A 17414-nucleotide genomic window follows, 5' to 3' on the forward strand; every position below is an offset into this window, starting at 1 on the left:
GCCTCTGACTTCTCCTCTCCCAGTCTTAACTCTTTTTAGTCCTTGCTATGAACAAACAAACTCACCAGGCACCTCCCCATCTTTACTGACTGACCACCACATGCCCACCACCCACCAGCATTCCTGTCTCCCCTCGCTCTCATCAGCCCCCTTCAGCCCCATCATTTCTGCTACCCTTCCTAACCATCCAGGGGTCTCTGTGACCCCACCCCTCCCCTATCACCACCAGGCCAGAATGAGACCAAGACCACAATGCAGAAGCAGATGAGACTTGGTCTTTTGGGGCCCAGACGGAATTACTAAGAACAATGGGAGGAAGCTGCAAAGGAACAAATACAGTTTTGATTCAGGAATATAATTAGAGCTGACCCAAGGTAGAACAGGCTGCCTTGGGAACTGGGGGTGGGGGCAGGGTGAGGGAGTCCCTTTGGAGTTCTTCAAGCAAAGGCCTATGGCCCCTCTCCACACGGTGTAAAGGGGTGGGTTATTTGTCAAGCATGGGCTCACACAGACAGTCAGTCACTGGGGTCCTCTCTAATTTGGAAGGGCTGAATCTGTGTGTCCTTACCTGCAAACTTGATGGCCGTGATCGAGGAAGAATGGTCATCCAGGGTCTGCTCCAGGTTATAGTTCTTCTCCACGTTAAGCACGTGGATGAGTCGGTCTCGACTGGCCGAGGCCAGCAATGTCATGCCTGGCAAGAGAAGAGGGCCCAGGTTGCCCAGCAGGTCCTCCCACCTCCTCGGCCTCCCACCCACTGACTTGCTCGGAGAGCCTTGCAAGGTACTAGCTTGCTGAGCACACTCCTGCTCTGGGCTCTTTCAACTCAGCCTTTCCAAAGGGTCATGTTGCCTTACAATATCCAGGAATTTCTCTCAAGCTCCAAGTTGAGTTTTAAAAGTCTTGAGATGAATCCAGAGTTCTCTATATGCCTGCACCAAGAAATCTGAAGGAGATGGATGGTGTGGTCATGGAATGGAAGAAGCTCCCTGTCCCTCCCTTGTTCATCTATTTCTCCACTTCCTTGGACACATTCTTGCCCAAACCCAGGAAAAAAAAAAACCTCACCAGTTTCAGGCTTGGAATATTCCAAACACAAAACTTCCGCATCATGGGCCTCCACCTTAATCAGCTCATCCATGAACCTGAGCTCGTGAATCCTGCAAAACAAGCCATGCCACAGCCAGTGGGCAGGAGACTCAGGTCTGCCCAAGCCTATACACGTGGCCCTGCCTGGCCCAGGTGCACATGCGTGCGTATCCCTTGGTTTGCCATCAGCCCAAAGTTACGAGGATAGAACCCAAGGGTCATAGGAAGAAGATCATATGGGCAGAGACCGGGCAGGGAGGGTGTGTGTGTGGGGACGGGGTAGGGATATGCACACAAGGTCTCTGACTAATGTGAGTCTGCCCCTCACCAAAACTGGTGCCCTGGGAGGGTGATACTTGCCTCAGATTTCCACTCCGGTCACCTGAGGCCAAGTGCTGACCATCAGGACTGACCTGCATGACCCTAACTCCTGACTTCATGTCCGCAGGAGTCCCATTCTCATTCCCCCGGTCTGGGAAGTGAGATATGTCTTGCAGGTGCTGAATGTCATTTTCTACATATACCACCTTTAACAGGTTCTTTGAAGAGAAGGAAAAAGGAACAAGTCAGTCATCCAGGAAAGAAAGCACTGAGATCAGAGGCCAAGGCCCAGAGGGCATCGATCAGCTCAGCATCAGGAGGCCTAAGATGCTCCAGTCAAGGCAACGCCATGCGGAGTTCAGGACTACTGCAAACCCAGAAGCAGGGCCAGGGCCAGACCAGAGTGGAAAGACACAGCTGCCTTCTAGACCTCTGCGGATCTGAGACAGTGTGACTAGTGAAGGAGGAGGGGCAATGAGTTGGACCTAACTGCCTTGTGGTGTGAAGTGTTTTCCAATCCTCAGTGATCCACAGCTCCCTGTATAGGAGAGCATTGGCCCATTTTTATTGCCATCACCATCTCATCTAAAGGGCAGGGATCTCAACCCCTGGCACCCAGCCTGTCTGCAGGAGGTGCCCAAGAAAAGTTTGCTGCTACTAATGGCACGTCTTCATACTTGTGGTTAGATTGGTTTGGGACAATTAAAGCAGGACAAGTGAGTCCACATGTACAACCTGTATCAAATTGTTTGCCTTCTCAATGGGAGGGGTGAGGAGAGAGGAAGAGAGAATTTGGAACTCGAAATTTTAAAAATGAACGTTAAAAATTATTTTTACACGTAACTAGGGAAAATAAAATATTAAGTAATTAAAAAAAGAGGTAAGTGAGTCTAGTGACTACAAGCAGCCCTCAGAAACCGAGACCTGGGAAAATGCCTGCCCTTCGCTGCTCTTTGTTCCTGGCGTCTGTACGCACAGCTCAAGAGACAAGCTGATCAAAACTTCTGAGGCACGATTTAGACAAGTGTATTTTTATGGAGTCAACAGAGAGATGGGCAATCATCTCTATCCTCCAGTGGGCACTCTCTCCCCATCCTCACCCTCTATCAAGGTTCAGAGGCAAAGTGCAATTTGGGGGAGCTCTAGGCAGAGTGGGGGCTCCCCCTGACTTGAAAGGAGAAAGAGGAGAAAAAAAGCTTATCAGTCCCACAGCTACTCACATTGCTGAAAACATTCTTGGGACGGCCAGAAGTCGGGCTGTTCTCCATGTTCCAGAAGCGGATGGTGTTGTCTGAGGAGCAGGTCAGAAAGGATCCGGAGGGCAAACAGGCTCTCTGGTCTTCAAACTCCGGGTAAACCTAAAACCCGCCGAGGACAGGGCAAGGTGGCTCTTGTCACAACTCTGCCCAGGCAGCCAGCCTCTACAGATCTCCACTGACAAAGACTTCGTAGGAGAGTTTAGGGGGAGAGAGAGGATGACCCACCTCAACATTCCAGACATAGGAACTGTGGAAGAGATCGGACCACACTTTGCCCACTTTAGTCAAGTCTCGAATGTCCCAAACGTAGATACTGTGGTCCTTGTACACACACGAGAGCCAGTGGTGGCAGGGGTCAAAGGCCAGGGCCACTGTGTCTGGGTAGACTGACTGAGCCTTCCTACAGAAGAGGAAGCTGGCCAAGAGAAGACATCTTCTCTATCATCCTCACCAGCACCCAAGAGCTGACCCCTTGTCTTCTTGTCCCAGGGGATGGGGAGATGACAGACAAGTGTTCTTTCTTCTCCTATAGGGATTTACCACAAAGGTGCTCCTCCCCTGGGGCACCCCAGCTGGCTCTAGGCCCACGGGTAGCCCCTGGGAAGCGGTGGTAAAGATAGCTTCAAGAAGGCATGTCAGTCTCTGCCAAGCTGAGGGCCAGAGGCTTTCTCCCAGGCCAGACTGTCCTGCTAAGTCTCAGCCAAGCACAGTGGTTGCTCCCCCTACAATGAGCCTATCAGAGCCCCGTCCCTCTACTGGGGCATGGGCTCCAGACACATCCAAAGACCCAGTGAGGGGCCGCTGGTTTCCCCTCCCATCTTTGCTCAGGCTGATACTCCCTGGCCGGGGTGCTCTAAGACCAGGGCTCTGCGGCTGGAGTACCTGGAATCCAGGCCTTGGGCCACGTCTACTCCCAGATAGTGGGGCTTGGGTAAGTTGGTCACATAATGCATGTCATGTGCCTGGAAGATGCGGACTGTCCCATCGGTGCAGCCACAGAAGATGAGATCCTCGCTGACACACAAGCATGATGAAAGGGAGACCTGTGGGCAAGGGAGTGGAGGAGGAGAAGGGGGCACAGGGTCAGGCCTTGGCCTCCAAGAGATCTTTTAGAGCTCAAATCACTCCCCCACCCCTTCCAGGAAGCCCAACTCAGATGCACAAGTTGGGGGGGGCACGGTTCCTGTGGGTCCCTGGAGTGGAAGCACTGAGAGAGACCCCTAAGCACAGAAGGGTGTGGGCACCTTTAGGTTAATCCACTTTTCCAGGACTCTCTTCTCATTAAATTGGCAGAGAAGACCAGAGTAGGACACACAGAAGGTATTGCCCGCCATCCTGCCTCTCCCACAGGCAACGCCACAGAAGACATTGTTGTGCAGCTCTCCCAGGATGCCAGAGCGCCCCACTAGGGGCACCGTGCCAGTCACCTAAGGAAAAAGGGGACAGCTCACAGCCCCACACCCAACATAGCCTCACACTGAGCAAGAGCTGAAGAAGGGCCCTTGCTCAGGCCAGAGAGCAGACAGCCACCTAGAGTGGCCTGTGAATAGCAGACCACCCACTGGGAACAAGGGCAGGAAGGGAACAGAAAAAGGAGCTGAGCTGAGAAAAGTCCCAGGGCAGCAAAGGCCAGAAGGAGAAGACAGGAACCAAAGAGCTAAAAGCTAGTGCCTGGGGTACTTCCTGCAGCCAGCCAAGGAGCTGAGCTGGAGTCCAAGGCAGGCAGGAGCTAAGCAATGGCCACCCAGAAACAAAAGAGAACACAGAGAGGAAACCACGAGGCCTTGGACACAGCAGGGCTTCAACAGGTGTTTGCTAAAGGACAAAGGCTCAGGGAACACTTCCCAGATCCTGTGGAGCCTTGCTTTTCTCTGTCGCCTCCACCCCCCTTCTTCCTTCCCCTTCTTCTGTCCCTCCCCACTGCACCCTCCCCAGTCTCTATCTCTTCTCCTCCCAATTCCTCCCCATTCTCCTGTCACTGTCTCTCTCACCTTTATTTCCTTGGACACCTCCAAGAACCAGAACTTGACATGCCGATGGCCCACGGTCACGAAGTAGCTGCTGTCCTCAGAAAATGAGATGGCGATAACCTTACAAGACACCTTGTTGGAGGCGACCACGCTGTCCTTCTAGAAAAGTCATGGACAAAAGGCTGGTCCCCAACATTCCCAGATATCCCCTGGTCCCCTCCAGCCAGCCTTGCCTTTCCCAGCTGTTGCACCCCACCCCCTTCTGTCTACATTGCACATGGCTCCTTCTGTGCCAAGTTCCTGGCCTAGTGGCTCTCCCATTGGCTCAGGAGCTCCTAGAGGGCACGGCTTGGGTTTCTGTCTTTCTCTGTTCCCCCAGCGCTTAGCCCAGAGCAGGTGCTTCATTAAACATGCTTATGTACTATCCTATACTTCAGGCCCTTCCAGAGAGTGTGCCCTGGGGGTGATAGGCTAGTCTGGCTCTGTGGGCCACTGAAGGTGCAGCCCCTCTCAGGACAGAGACTCCTCTCAGCAGTCATGGTGGAAGATGGACAGGGTGAATTGCCCAGGGGATCATGGGCCCCATCCTACCATTCCCAGGATGGGTAGGGGAGAACAGAGGCAGGCCAGACCTGAGGAAGGGAGCAGCAGAGCCACTGTCCCCAGCTCACTGCAGAAATGAGTCAGCCAAACCTGTTTCTCTACCAGTGTCCCCACAAAGGACTCAGCCTCTTCATGGAACAATGGGCCAGGGGAGAGGTGTGCCAGGTGGAGGAGGGTGCTGGGGAGGGCCCAGGTGATCCTACTCAGAAGTATCATAACAGTGGAAACAGCACAGGGCTTGGGATTTCGAGGCCTGGGTTCAATTCCTGCACCAGACACTTCCTAACTGTATGGCCATGGGTGAGTCAGTCAGTTGATCTGTACAATGAACTACATAATAACGGTCACACTGACTAGCGCCCAGGCTTGTGTGCTGAGGAAAGCCCTCTGCTATTACAGAGGGAAGAATGACTGGCCTGGCCTGGCATCCAAGCACCCCCTCCGAATCCTGACCCCAGAGGCCGCCCTTCCACCTGCACGTCCAATCCCTGTGTCCCACAGCCCACTCAATACCCTGCCAATTCAGCCTCAGCCTCGGCATTGCTCCCCAAGCGTGGGATACTAGCTCTGCTTTCACTCCAATCACCTTCCAAACCATCTCCAGGAGGGAGGAAGCATTTTAAGAACCGAACGAAGGCCCTGTTTGGGGAGGAGGCAGCTACCTTCCAGTCCCAGACGTTCACCACCATGTCATGCTGATAGCCCATGGACACGATGTGCTTCATGTTCGGCGAGAAGGCCACACACGCCACCCCGTACTTATGGCCCAGCATCTCTGCCACCTGGCTCTTCTCCTCCACGTCCCAAATCCGAACAGCTGGCCTATGCCCATTCTGCAGGAGGCAGGCAGTATCAACTACATGGCTTGAATCCAGTGCTATATCAGCAGGTACAGTCAGAGCAGGACAGGCAACCTATGGCTCTGGACTCACCCTGGGCAAGGCTGAGCCCCAGACCAGGCCACAGAGGGTGGGCACCATTTAAGAGGACTCTGTGATCAAGCTTGGAGGACAGAATCTGTCTCTCTGTGCTTTTTGCCAGGCCTCAGAGCCACATGAGGTCAGTGCCAGGAGTCGCCATGAGCTTGGAGGAGCCAGACAGAACCAGAGGTTGCTACAAGCCACCTCATCATCCAACAACTGTTAACTCACCTCCCCAGTCACGATGTATTTCCCATCAGGAGAGAAGGAAAGTGCACTCAGGGCTTTCCTGAGGACCAAGAAGAAGGAGGCTATTAGTTTTCTACCTGCCAAGAAATGGTTTACAAGTCACTGAAACCATTCTCCCAGCACCGGCTTGCAGAGAAAGTTGAACTGGGGGATTAACAATGGTGCCACAGTGCCCTGACCCTCGGGAGCTTTGGGAGGGCCTGGTAGCCAGGCCCAGGCTGAGCAATGTGTCTGTGTCCTCACCACTATGGCCAGGGCACCTGAAAGTGCAGCACAGCTGACCAGTGGCTATGAGCAAAGTCAGAGGTCAACTGGAGGAACCAATAGTCAGGACTCTACCAAGAGAAGCTTTACTCCAGTTTCCATGCTCAGGGAACACAGTCTATGCCCAGGGGCACATGTCCACCTGAGAACAACCACTGGGCAGGGATCCTTGCAATATTCGATAAGTGCTGAACAAATGAACTAAGAAAGAAATCCCAGAACAATGTTTGAGAATACCAAAAAGCACCCCCCCCATGGCCTAATCCATGACCTACTCCCTGTCAGCCCTGCAGACAACACAGCTAGGGGGGCCATGGGAAGCCCTTGGATTAAACAGACAAGACATCAGAGAAAAGGCACTGCTTCCCCAAAATGTGTGTCTGTGTGTGTGCGTGTGTGTGTGGAGGGTATATGTATGAATGTGGTGTGTGTGTGTGTGTGTGTGTGTGTGTGTATGAATGGGTGTGTGGTGGGGTGGCAGAGGCATATGGGTGGGTATGCGGTATGGATGTATGTATAGGTGGGGGGTGTATGGGTGTGGGTGGGGACATATGGGTGTGGGGGGGGTGTGTGTATATGGGTGTGTGGTGTGTATATGAGATGTGTATGTATATGAATGTGTATATGCGTATGGGTGTGTACATGAATGTGTCGATGTGTATGTGGGGTGTGTGTGTGTGTGCATACCTCTCTCTCTGCCATATCCTCTGCTAGGAGTGGACAGCATAATTTCCTCCCCTAGGCCCCAAAGCTGCCGCCAAGCCACTCCTAGCTCCAGCTAGGCAGCTGAGCGGCACAGTGGATAGGGTCGGCCTGGGACTCAAGAAACCCTGAGTTCAAATGTTGCCTCAGTCACTTAACCTCATTCTGACTCAGTTTCCTCACCTAAAAATTGAGAATAACAACACCTACTTCCCAGAGTGGTTGTAAAAAGCAAACGAAATAACCCCTAAAAAGCATGCGGTGCCAGAGAAATGCTGGTCATTGCCGTTGTTCCGAGTCTCATCCTCACCTGGCAGTATTAAAGATGTGCCGCTGCTGACTCTTGCTGGGGTCTAAGATCACCGCCACACAGCTGCAGAGAGAGAGCCGGGCAGACGCTTCAGCCACCAAACCTCTACTGCAGCCCCTGGGCTCCGGCAGAAGAACCCGCCTCCCAATGGACACATCCCCCCAGTCCCCACTGCCTGTACCTCCCTCCCATCGTGGCCGCACTGCCCCGCCATGACGAGGCCATACCCAAACCCCAATGTACATGTTTCACCCCTTAGGAGCCTCAGACAATTCATCTGTTTGCTAGGAACTCAGTGAAGACAGTCAGCCAGCTTTATATCCCAGACTCCTTTGGTATCATCTCAATAAATAAGGTCAAAGGGTCCAGATAATTTCATAATTCAACTAGAACAATGGAATCACCTCGGAGGGCCACTACCCCGTTTCCCCCAGCCTCTATTTTGCATCTTCTACCACCCTGGCTATTTTGATGGGTGTGAGGTGATATCTCAGGGTTATTTTAACTCGCATTTCACTAACTGGTGATTCGGAGCATTTTTTCCACATTTGTTACCCATTTGTATCACTTCTTGAGAAAACTGTGTATGTCTTTTCACCCTTTTATCTTTCAGGGAATAATTCAGTCTTAGAAATCTGTGTCAATTTCCTGTGGCTTTTGGATAGCACATTTTTATCAGGGAGGGTTGATACAAAGTTTTTCCCAAACGATGTTTCTTCTTATGCTGGCTGCACTAATTCTGGCCATTTAAAAGCTTTAAAATTTTCCATACTTGAATTGGTCTATTTTCGTCTTTCATAAAATCTCCTTTATCCTTTTTCTAGTTAGGAATTCCTGATTTTTCAAGATCCTTTATTTTTTTTAAAAATGATGTGACCCTCTGTATTTAGATAACTTACCTATTTGGAATTTAATGTGGCATATTATAGAAGCTGTATGTTTAAACCAAACACCACCTCCCCATCCCCCTCACCACTGTGCTGCCTGTTCTCAGCAAACAAAGAGAAGCTCACATTTTGGAATTAATCCAATGCTGGGCTGTTGGACTTGTCTGTTTCTAGGTCTTGCTGATTTGATCTGATCTGCTTTTCTTCTTTGTAACCAGTAACCAAATAGTTTTGATACATTTACCTTAAAATATAGAAATCTGGTAATAAGAGACTCTTTTTCTTCCTATATTTTTTTTCATCTTCCCCTTACCTTCTGGGAACTTTTTTCCCCCATCGCAAGAATTTTATTATTGTTTGTATTAGTTCTATAAAATGCATGTTTGGTATTTTATTCAGTAAAGGATTAAATCTGTAAATAAACTCAAGCCCGTCACTCTTCTAATACTGGCCTAGGCATTAATACCTACTGTCTCTTTGACGCCTTTCTTTACTTCCATAAACAGCTTTGTGTCTAAGTAAGTGTCAAGCAGATCACGGTAAATTTATGGCCAAATTTTTATGCATTTTGTAGTTGTTGTGAATGGGACATCTGTCTTTTTGTCCTGGTTTTTGTTGGTGACGTATGCAAAGATCGATGATTTTTGTGGATTTATTTTGTATCCTGCTACTCTGATGATGCTATCAATCATCTTGACCAGTTTCTTCACTGACTCCTTAGAACAGGGGTGGGAAACCTGTGGCCTCACTTGAGGATCTAGAGGTCCACATGTGGCCTCGAGGCACAGGTTCCCCACACCTCCCCAAGAGTTTTCTAAATAAACCATCAAATGTACAACACAGAAAATTTTACCTCCTCTTCCCCTTGTTTATTCCTGTATTTCTTTCTCCTGTCTTACTGGTATAACTATCATATCTAATATTTAGTCCCTGAAGCAAGTACTAATGAAGAAAGGAGGAACTCTTGCTTCAGTCCGGCTCACAGCAGGAAAGTTTCCAGGACTCCTCCATTACAGACAATGTCAGCTCTTGTTCTTTGACAAACGTTTTTGATCCTATTGAAAAAAGGTCTTTCCAAGCCTAGATGGTTTAGCATTTTTAACACAGAGGACTGATCTATTTTGTTAAAGGAATTTGTGAACCTATTAATATGATTGTGGTTTTTGTTATATATTATATGATGAATCACGCTCCTTATTTTCCTATTTCCAACTTGGTCATAATGAATACTTCCTTTGGATAGACTACGTTGGATGTGCGTTAAAATTTTATATACAATTTTTACATCAATATTTATTAGTGATTGCTCCACAGTTTCTCTGCTTTAGCCGTCCTTGGTTTGGGTTTATACCCCAAGGGGGTCACTGACAGAAAGAAAGTTCCCATGGGTATCAAATATTCATAGAACTTTTGGTACTAGCAAAAAGGTGAAAGCATGGATTGGAGAATGCCTGAACAAACTGTTACATGAATGAATCAAATACTATGGTGCCATAAGGAAAAATAAATATGAATAATTCAGAGAAATAGAAGACTAGTACGAATTGATACAAGGTTGAGGAGAACCCAAAGAACAATATATACAATGACCTTAACGATGGAAATGAGGTCAAACACAATGGCCTATGTGGGTTCCAGATGAATGATGTTTAGAGCACACTTCCTTCCTTCCTATTAAGGTGAACTAACTGTAAGGGCCGAATGTTTCATGTGCATCAATCAGTTACAATCACAATGTTAACTGATTTTGCTTAACTGATTTTTTTAATGGAAGATACTCATGGAAACTTTCTTTCTGTCAGTGACCTCCTTGGGGGTATAAACCCAAACCAAGGGGGGGTAAAGCAGAAAAACAGAACTATAGAGCAGTAATTACTAATGACCACACACAAATTTTAAATTAAATTTTAGCAAACATATAATAGCAATATGTCCAAAAGGAGGATTTATCAAGAGCAAGTTAGAGTTCTATGAGGCATCAGAGGAACAGTTCAGATCAGGAAGGGGGGCAGGGGGGCATGAGAGGTGTATAAGAGGGTTGTTTATTGGGGAATGACTATCATGTCAAAACAAAATGTGTCAAGTTTTCAACAAGCCCCAACATGGCATCTATCAAATTACTAAGTCTTTGTATACTCATAACTCCTTCGAAGTTGAGAAAATCCCATTTGGATATCTCCTTGAAAAAGACTTTGGAAAACCTGGGCTCATTTCCCCCCTGGCCTCTACAACTGGATATTGAGAGACTGAGAGCTTTTCTCACTAAAATCCAGGCCTTCTCAATCTCAGAGAAGAAGTGAAGGTCTAGGTTCCGGGATCTCATTTTAACAGTAAGAAAACAGACCTGGAGTCCACAAAGCATGCCATGAACAACTGGAGTGAGAATCCAGGTATTCTACCACTAAGCTAGGAAAAATGCCAGCCATACTACTCACCCAGCCAGGTAGGCAATCTGGCCTGTATTTGGATCACATGTTAAGCCGCTGCTGTTTTGGGCTGTGATGCCCAGTACTTTCTCCAGTGTTACCTGCTCCCAAAGACAAAAAAATCAGAGACCTCTCAAAGACCTGCTGGCAAAGTATAAACCATGGACTTCCCCCAGAGTCCAATGAAGCCAGCACTCATGCCTACTTGCTCCCAGGAACCAGTGAAACCTGAGGAGGCACAAGCACCTGGCCTGAGGTTGGGGATGAATAGAGAAAACAAGATTCCCAAGTCACTCCTGAACTACAAAGAGTAGGGTGAGCAGGACAGGGCCGAGCACCTTTGAGGTAAGTTTAGGTAGGTGCATCCTAGATGAGCTGGTTAACTGGGATGGGTATTTACACACAAGGGAAAAACAGTGGGCCCTACAAGCAAGGAGCAGAGCCAGCTACTCCCTCCAGTTTCATAGGACCTTAGAGCAGGCAAAGGGCACAATACCAATCCAGCCTTTTCCAGTGACTTTTCTAACAAGCGATCATCTAGACAGCTTAAAGATCTCCAGTGCACAGCAAGCCCCCATCTCCTCAGACTGGCCACTCCACATTTAAGCAGCTCTCTACCTGTTAGGGACAGTTTCCTTAAACTAAACTGGACCCACTTCTCCAAGTTCTAGAGGTTCAAGTGAATCTCTAGTTCTCCTGTCAGGGGAGGACAAGGGTAACAAATCCAGTCCTTCCTCCACATGACAAAGATTTTGGACATACTGCTCATATCTTACCCCAAATCCTCAAGCCAGGCCTTTTCTTCTCTAAACTAAATACTCTTCAGCCAATTCTCATAAGGCATGGTCTCCAGGCCTTGCAAGATCCTGGCCAGCCTCCTCTGGTCCCACCCCAGGTTGTAAATACTATCCCCAAATACTCTCACATTAGTGTGGGGCCTAGAACTGAACACAATCCTCTAACTGTGGCCTGTCAGCTGAGGTCAGGAGCCTACCCCTCTCTTATCCCTATAGGATTACCACCTCACCTGTTGGGTGCTGCCATGTCTCCCGGTGGACTCATACTTTTTCACTAATCCCTACTGCCTCTCCTTCCTTTCTCCAGCTTATACTTGAGGATGTCACTTTTACCAGGGTCAGAATCTCCACTTACTATGATAGTGATAGACTTCCCCTCCAGTGATGCACCCCAACCCAAACAAGCTTGGCCATCTTGAGTGAGTCTTCTCTGTGGCCCCCCATAATTGGCTCCTCTCTTGGGGAGCCCTTCCTTTAGATCTCTTGACACTGCCTCCTCATGGGGCTTCTAATTTCTCTAATTACCTAATTACCCTCACTCTCATTCTCTCCCCTGAAACACTGCATTTGTCCTGGGTTCTAGACTGCTCTATCCCACCATGCACCTCTCTATTGCTCTTAGGGTGATGCTCTGTGATTTAAGTCTTTAGAGAGGTTGCCTATTCAATGTCACCTCATCAGCAATGGCCCCTTCCTTCAGACTCTGAAGCTCTCTTTCGACGCTGACTCTGCACACCCAGAGCATTAGCTATCCCTGCCAGATTGGCCATCTGTAATTCAGCAAGCACACTATCTTAGCTTCCATCCAAAGCACTAATAATGACATTAAAGAGCCTGAAACCAAGGCTGGATCCCTGTGGCACTCCATTAGAGACCTCCCTCCAAGTTGACAACAAACCATTAAAGACCAAGGCCTCTTTGGGTCCAGTCATTTAATTTGCACAGAATTCAGCCCTAGCCCTAGGACACATCTCTTCATTTTGCCCATGTGGCCAGAAGAGGAGCTTCCTGAAGGCAAAATACAGAAAAGTAACACTTCAGAAGAGGGAAAGTGAGGCACAGCCAGGATGATGCCTGGTCTTTGATGACCAAGCCAGAAGAACACAGCCCTCCATCACTCTCCAGAAGAAATCAACAGCTAACTCTTAAACACCTAGCACGTACAAGACAACACATCAGAGACAGAAGGGAAGGTACTGGTGTCTCAGTCACCCAAATTAAGAAGACTTAGTGCTTCCCTACCAATGGGGTCATGATGACTGGAGAGCTAGCCTTCTCCAGGGTTGACTCTAAACTTTTGGAGGTCAGTTTCCCAGGAGACAAGCTGCTGATCTACCTTTCATACCATCCAATGCTGCCCTCCCTCAGAGAGAATGCTGGGCTGCTTAGTCCCAGGATGACCTGGTCACGCCCAGCTCTCCCAGCATCCAGAAGACAGTAGGATGGGCATTCCCCACAATGTTATTAGGATATCCTCCATTCCAGGCACCTGTCTCAACTGCTCTTGGTAATTCCCTTAATAAGCTTCTTCTAAGAATACATCTACACCAGCTCGGATTGGTACAAGCCATCTGGTGAAATGCCTTGTTCCCAACACAGGACTAACAAATGTGCTGCGAGCTGAGTCCCATCTCCAGTTCTTCCTGATTTGAGAAGCTGGGTTTCCAGGACAAGATCTGAACCCATATAACGAAAAGATGTGTTCTCAAGGACTTCTGTTGTCTCCTCTTTCTGCAGGACCTAAAGCTACCTCCTTCAAGCTTCTGAAGCTCCTCTCCCCTCTCTACCCACCTCACTCCACCATGATGGTTGAGAACAAGCCCATGGTTGCTCATGCCAGTCCCTTTAGCTCTAGAGACTGAAGAATGCCATCAGAGTCTAGATCTGTGGGGGTAAAGACTGGACTACCAAAAGCAGGAGGGCAGTTAGGTGGAGCAATGGATAGAGAGCCAGATCCGGAGTTAGGAAGACTCATCTTCATCAGTTCAAATCTGGCCTCAGATACTTCCTAGCTGTGTGCCCCTGGGCAAATCACTAAATCCTGTTTGCCTCAGTTTCCTCATCTGTAAAATGAACTGGAGAAGGAAATGGCAAACCACTCCAGTATCTTTGCCAAGAAAACCCCAAATGGGGGCACGAAGAGTAGGACTCGACTGAAATAACTTAACAGTAACACCAAAAAGAAAGCCATTGAACCAGGAGAGCCACGGTGTGAGACTGAATTACTTCACCTTCCGTGGGCCTTCATCTCCTCGCCTATAAAATGAGGGCGTTGGACCGGAAGACGAGTTCTTGTGAGGGTGGGAGGAGGAGGAAATCTGTGAACTTTAAAAAAACTTTTTGACTCTTTAAACACATTATTCAGAGAGGCTCCACGGGCTTTCCCAGACGATGCCCACCCTCGGGCTCTAACACTGCATGAATATCTGACGGGCTCAGAAGTAAGGGGGGAGGGTGGTGCAAGGGCCAAGGCACAGAGCCCTTTTCAAGAGGCTAAAGGGTTCCAGGCAGAGTTAGGACAGAGGCCACAGTGTGGAGGTTCCTGGTCACACTAGGAATCAGATCCCAATCACACACACACACACACACAGCCCCACTCCTCCCCAAAGAAATGGTCAGGCCAGAGAATCCTAGTACCGTAGAGCCAAGGCCATCTGGTCCAACCCCCTCATCTGACACTTGAGGACACAGAACTGGCTGCCTGGGGGGAGGGGAGGGTCTGGAAGGGCAGAGATGGAGGAGGGTGCCTGGGGTACCTTCTCTCCAGACTCTAAGCAGTGGTGGGGAGGGGGTGTCTCAAGGGAAGGGAGGGCCAGTGACTAAGGTCACCCCAAAGACACTCATTTTACAGAAAGGGAAACTGAGGCCCGGGGAGCAGAGCCCAGATTCCAACAGATGGGCTCCGGCTCCCAATCCAGGAGATAGGGAAAGGGGCGGGGGCGGGGCGAGGTTAGCAGGCGGAGGGGGAAGGGCGGACCCTGAGGGGTCAGCAAAGCCTGAGGAGTGGGGGTGGGGTCAGCGGGGGTGGGGTGGTGCCTGAGGAGGAGGGGGGAGGGGCGGGGCCTGAGGGAAGGGGCGGGGCGGCGTTCGTCCTCACCCGGCTCTGCACTGTCTCCTCCGGCCCCGGCAGGAGCCTCACTCGGCGTCTCAGGCAGAGCGGCGGGGGCGGCGGCGGGGAGACCGGGCCCCTGCGGAGCGGGCCCGGGCCCCCGGCCGCCAGCGGCGGCTGCTTCTCCCTCTCCCCGCGGGGCCCCGCCTCGCTCCGCCCGTAGCCGGCGACGCCGGGCTCCGGGGCCGCCATCCCAGCCCCCAGCACCCTTCCCACGGTCCCGGCGTCGATCGGAAGGAGCAGAGAGACCGTTAGCCGTCGCAACGGCCGCTCGCTCCGAACAGCCGCGGGAAAAGCCGGCGTTCCCGAGCGATTGGCTAGGTCCCGCTCCAATCCCAGCCAATGGCCGAGCTGCCGGTCCCGCGGCCAGCCAATCAGCGGCCAGAGGCGGGCCTGGGCGGACGCGCGTCACGGATGGTGGCGCGGGGGCAGAGCGGCCGCTCTTCTAAGTTACCAGGTTGGGGTCAGCCCCTCCTCCTCCGTAGCTAGACGCAGTGAACTCTTTTTAATTATGGGTGTGTTTTTGTGTTACAAACATTTACAGATTACCGCGACTCCGTGAGAGGTCTCTTGTAACAAAATGAAACAAGTAAAACTAATTACATAGTGACCGGCATCTGTAGCACGGACACACACACACACACACACACACACACCCTGCCCTGGACACACACACACACACCCTGCCCTGGACACACACACACACACACACACACACACACACACACACACACACACACACACACACACACACACACACACACACACACACACACACACACACACACACACACACACCCTGCCCTGTCTTTTTGTTGTTAAAAGTGAATACAGTCAAGAACATTCCCTCAAACACTTTATACAAATACCTGGAATGGATGGATGGATGCATGGTTGCATGGATTCGTGGAAGGTCTCACTCTGCACCCTAAATCCATCCTGGATAATATGTTTCATAATCCATCCTCTGAAATCATGGATGGTCATTGTATTCATCGGAGTTCAATCAATCAAAAAACATTAAGCACTTACTTATTAAGCACTTATGTACCAGGTATTGTACACAGGTAATTGGGATACAAAAAGAGAAAGTTCTTTCAGTTTTCGAAATTGTTTGTTTTTAGTGTTATCAGGTAAATTGTTCTCTTGGTTCTGTTCATCTTTCATCAGTTTATAAAGTCTCCAGAAATGTTCATTTTTACAATATCAATGTTTTCCTGCCCTTGCTCACTTCACTGCATCAGTTCATTTAAGTCTTTCCGTGTCTTTTTGAAATAATCTATTTCCTCATTAACTTACTCGGCCATTCCTCAATTGATGGACATGTTTTTAGTTCCTTAGTATGTTGTTTGTTTACTAATATGATGAAAGAGCTGGTTGGTATAAATATTTTTGTGCATAACGACCTCTTCTTATTTCTTTGATATCTTCTGGCATAGACCTAGTGGTATAGTCCGGTTGTGCCTATTCACAGGTCCACCAACAGTGTATCAATGTGCCTGTTTTCCCACAGCTCATCCAACATTTATCGGTTTCTTTTTTTATCCTCTCTTCCATATTGATGAATGTAAGGTGGAATCTCAGAAATGCTTTCGTCTGAATTTCTCTAATTACCAATAGTTGTTTGGAACATTTTCCCCCCAATATGGCTAATGAAAGCTTAAGCTTATTCTGTCCAGAACTAGCTTCATGTCCTTAGACGATTTGTCAATTTGGGGAATGGTCCTTATTCTTATAAATTTGAGTCAATTCCTTATATATCTTGGAAATAGGGCCTTTATCAAATAAATAATATTTGGTTTTTTTTTCCTTTATAGTATTTTTCCAATTACATGTAAAGATAGTTTTTAACATTCATTTTTGGAAAATTTTGGGTTCCAAAATTTTCTCCCTCCCCTTCCCCTCCCAAGATAAGCAATCTGATATAGGTTATATATGTACAATTGTGCTAGATATATTTCCACACTAATCATGTTGTAAATGAAGAATCAGAACAAAAGGGAAAAACCAGGGGAAAGAAAAAAAAAGTGAAAATGGTATGCTGTGATCTGCATTCAAACTCCATAGTTATTTCTATGGATGTGGTTAGAATTTTCCATCATGGGTCTTCTGGAATAGTCTTAGATCATCGCATTACTGAGAAGAGCTAAGTCTATCAAAGTTAATCATCGAACAATATTTCTTTTGCTGTGTACAATGTTCTCCTCAATTCACTCAGCATCAGTTCATGTAAGTCCTTCCAGGTTTTTGGAAATCCACCTGCGCATCATTTCTTATAGCACAGTAGTATTCCATTACATTCATATACCACATGTAGTTCAGCTATTCCCCAATTGATGGGAATACCCTCAATTTCTAATTCTTTGCCACCACAAAAAGAGCTGCTATAAATATTTTGGTATATGTGAGTACCCTTTTTATGATCTCTTTGGGATACAAACCTAGTAGTGGTATTGCTGGATCAAAGGGTAGGCACGGTTCTATAGCCCTTTGGACATAGTTCCAAAT

At 48.7% G+C, this 17414-nt stretch overlaps 2 protein-coding genes across 2 annotated transcripts in view; one reads left to right on the forward strand and one right to left on the reverse strand.

The window, feature by feature from the left end:
• The window catches only part of WDR62 (WD repeat domain 62), a 37744-nt gene extending 22646 nt beyond the window's left edge, over nt 1–15098 (reverse strand). The window contains exons 1-13 of the mRNA XM_036746496.1: nt 14895–15098; nt 11010–11101; nt 7688–7750; nt 6394–6451; nt 5905–6075; nt 4661–4798; nt 3914–4096; nt 3552–3712; nt 2895–3084; nt 2631–2768; nt 1450–1628; nt 1069–1160; nt 569–694 (exon numbers count right to left, since the gene is read on the reverse strand). Of these exons, the coding sequence (XP_036602391.1) occupies nt 569–694; nt 1069–1160; nt 1450–1628; nt 2631–2768; nt 2895–3084; nt 3552–3712; nt 3914–4096; nt 4661–4798; nt 5905–6075; nt 6394–6451; nt 7688–7750; nt 11010–11101; nt 14895–15098 (1795 nt within the window). The remainder of the gene's footprint in view (nt 1–568; nt 695–1068; nt 1161–1449; nt 1629–2630; nt 2769–2894; nt 3085–3551; nt 3713–3913; nt 4097–4660; nt 4799–5904; nt 6076–6393; nt 6452–7687; nt 7751–11009; nt 11102–14894) is intronic.
• LOC118839020 (zinc finger protein 850-like) overlaps nt 1–17414 on the forward strand; it is a 902460-nt gene that overhangs the window by 154978 nt on the left and 730068 nt on the right. The gene's annotated exons all lie outside the window — the stretch shown is intronic.

Source organism: Trichosurus vulpecula, chromosome 2, assembly GCF_011100635.1.
Source record: "Trichosurus vulpecula isolate mTriVul1 chromosome 2, mTriVul1.pri, whole genome shotgun sequence".
Lineage (NCBI taxonomy): Eukaryota > Metazoa > Chordata > Mammalia > Diprotodontia > Phalangeridae > Trichosurus > Trichosurus vulpecula.